Below are 2558 nucleotides of genomic sequence, written 5' to 3' on the forward strand. Positions count from 1 at the left end.
TTGCAATTTGTTCAGACTATTGGTCAGTTGTTTAAGGCCCACAGAGAGGTGAACGTTGCCTCTGCCCTGCCTGAGTCATCCCAACTCCGCCATGCTATGTGATACTTACTCTTGTGGGGATCCTATCCTTTGCTCACAGTGGTATCTCTAATATTGAGACTCAGGCGTCCGTCAGATGAATGACACTTCACAGCTCCCCTCTGGTCAACTGACGAATACCCTCACCAATCTTGTCAACGTGTTGCGGTGTACAATGTCACCGCCAGTACGCCCAAGGCGCTACTGCAAGGCTATTGAGATGATGCATGGATCTCCAAACTCAGCCATGCATGATGCCGCCGCCATGCATTTCAAGGCGGGCCAACTCATCAGACCGTGTGGCGATCATCCGGGTTGCCCACCCAAGGGTCTCGACAGTCCCTGGATGACAGCCTTAAAATGAAGCATCCGTGCTGCTGTCATTCCCAGATCACGCAAAGCTCTGTACAGTACCTCACACAGTCATGTCTAAAGAAATTGATCCATGCGGGTGCGACGACAGTGCACCCACTCGAGAGCTGGTTCTCTGCTTCGATGGCACCGGGAATACCTTCCGTGCAGATGGAAGCGAGACCAACATCCTCAAGATTTTCCGCATGCTGGATCGAACCAAAGATAACAGATGTAAGTCACATTGACTATGCAGTACTATCGAGGATAAGCTAACCCGCCTAGATTGTTACTATCAGCGTATGTAGCTATCTTGAATACTCCCTGCAGATCGCAGTCTCACACACAACAGCCGGAATAGGAATGGATACTACTATTACCACCCGGTCGATGGTAAGCCTAGCATTACAGCCTTTCAGAAATCTTCCCACTGCAGGGATTCTCGATCAAGCCCTGGCCAGCTCATTTGACGAACACGTTATCTCGGGTTATCGCTTCCTCGCCCGCCGATGGGTCCCGGGATCCCGCATCTATCTTTTCGGCTTCTCACGAGGAGCATACACAGCTCGTTTTCTGAACGAGATGCTGGACTATGCCGGGCTCATCTCCGCCGATAACGAAGAAACCATCCCATTTGTGTGGAAGGCGTTCCTCAAATACAAGTTTGCGGACCCCGGTCAGGAAAGGGATGACGCTGAAGCGTCTCTGCGACTCAGTCGAGAAACCATGTGTCGGTCTCCAGGTCTGGTCCATTTTCTGGGGCTTTTCGATACTGTCAACAGTGTTGCTGAGTTCGCCTTGGATGTCAGTAAGGATAACGAACTTCAGCCGAGCCCGAAGACCATGCGACATGCGGTTAGCATCGATGAAAAAAGAATCAAATTCCAGCCCGTGCTGTTCGAACCACCACCCATCGACGGCATGAAGGCAAAGACCCATCGAGTCAGCACGTGGGCGGCAAATGGCGAAGCTACTATCTCAAAGCTCCCTCACCCCGACGTAAAGGAAGACTTTGAGGAGGTGTACTTTGCTGGAGATCACAGTGACGTCGGGGGTGGGTGGCCATCCCAGAAAACAAAGGCTAGCCAGATACCTCTTATGTGGATGGTTCAGGAGGCCATCAGGGCCGGTCTCACATTTGACCCGATCCAGCTCTCAAAGCATGACTGCTTCGATCCAATGATGGGGGACTACAATCGCGACATCCTTAAAGCTGCCGAACAGGCCGAGATCCATGATTCACTTGACTACGACTTTGGCAAGGGGCTTGAGGTTCTCTTTTGGCGCTTGATGGAGTATATGCCCTTCAAGCGTACCAAAGTCGGACCCGACGGGGAGTTCCATGAGACTCGATGGCACGGCCGTGGCTTGCGAAGACCACTTCCGCCAGCAGCCAAGATCCATTCCAGTGTGTTTCATCGATTGCGTTATGATCGTGATTACAAGCCTTTCAATCTGGGAATGGGGAACAAAGACCAGGAACAGAGTGAGCTTGGCCAGTGGCGACGAATCGAACACGATCCAAGCGAGAACGCTAAGCTCTCTGTATACTTCGTGAAACTGCCCAAGAATCGGAAGTGAGATACTGATATGTAATTGTATGCTGTCCATTGTGTTCATTCTACTGTATACGTTGTTTGCTTTCGTTGGACTGTACTCTGAGCGTGTTTTAATGCCTATGTCCTTTTTCTCCTTCTTCCTCTTCGGATTTTTTTAATAGATATTACACCCTCCTTGACTTGCACAATTTCTGCCACACATAGAATTCAATATACTCTACCTAGCACGTTATTTAGGATGTAACTATACCATACATCAACCTTTCTCTAGGCATCTTGATGGGTCTTCTTGATAGCGGCAATCTCCCAGCCCTTTTCAATGTCATATCGTCTCCATCGAACTCCAGTGACACGCTCTCTGAGACTCAGAGAAATGCGCTGGTAACGCGTCAGGTAAATGATGTCATTGGGCATCAAAAGATCCAACCCTACTGCCAGCTTTGTACACATCGGAGTTAGTGAACGCAATTTATATTCTCCTAATCTGCCCTGCTTCTCTCTCATCTACTATTGGGGTTACTTCCACGTGCAGGTCGGTTTCCCCACAAGGTAACTACTTTTTTTTTTTTT

The 2558-nt window shown here is 49.5% G+C and overlaps 1 protein-coding gene across 1 annotated transcript; it reads left to right on the forward strand.

Annotated features, from left to right (window-relative positions):
• Nucleotides 1-503: 503 nt before the first annotated feature.
• On the forward strand, nt 504-2010 carry ANOM_011572 (T6SS phospholipase effector Tle1-like catalytic domain-containing protein; the record flags this gene model as incomplete). The annotated part of the gene is made up of 3 exons (XM_015556828.1): nt 504-663; nt 715-729; nt 782-2010. 3 exons carry the CDS (start codon nt 504-506, stop codon nt 2008-2010), a joined length of 1404 nt encoding a protein of 467 aa, XP_015401330.1.
• Between the last annotated feature and the right edge of the window lie 548 nt (nt 2011-2558).

Source organism: Aspergillus nomiae, assembly GCF_001204775.2.
Source record: "Aspergillus nomiae NRRL 13137 chromosome Unknown contig00613, whole genome shotgun sequence".
Classification (NCBI taxonomy): domain Eukaryota; kingdom Fungi; phylum Ascomycota; class Eurotiomycetes; order Eurotiales; family Aspergillaceae; genus Aspergillus; species Aspergillus nomiae.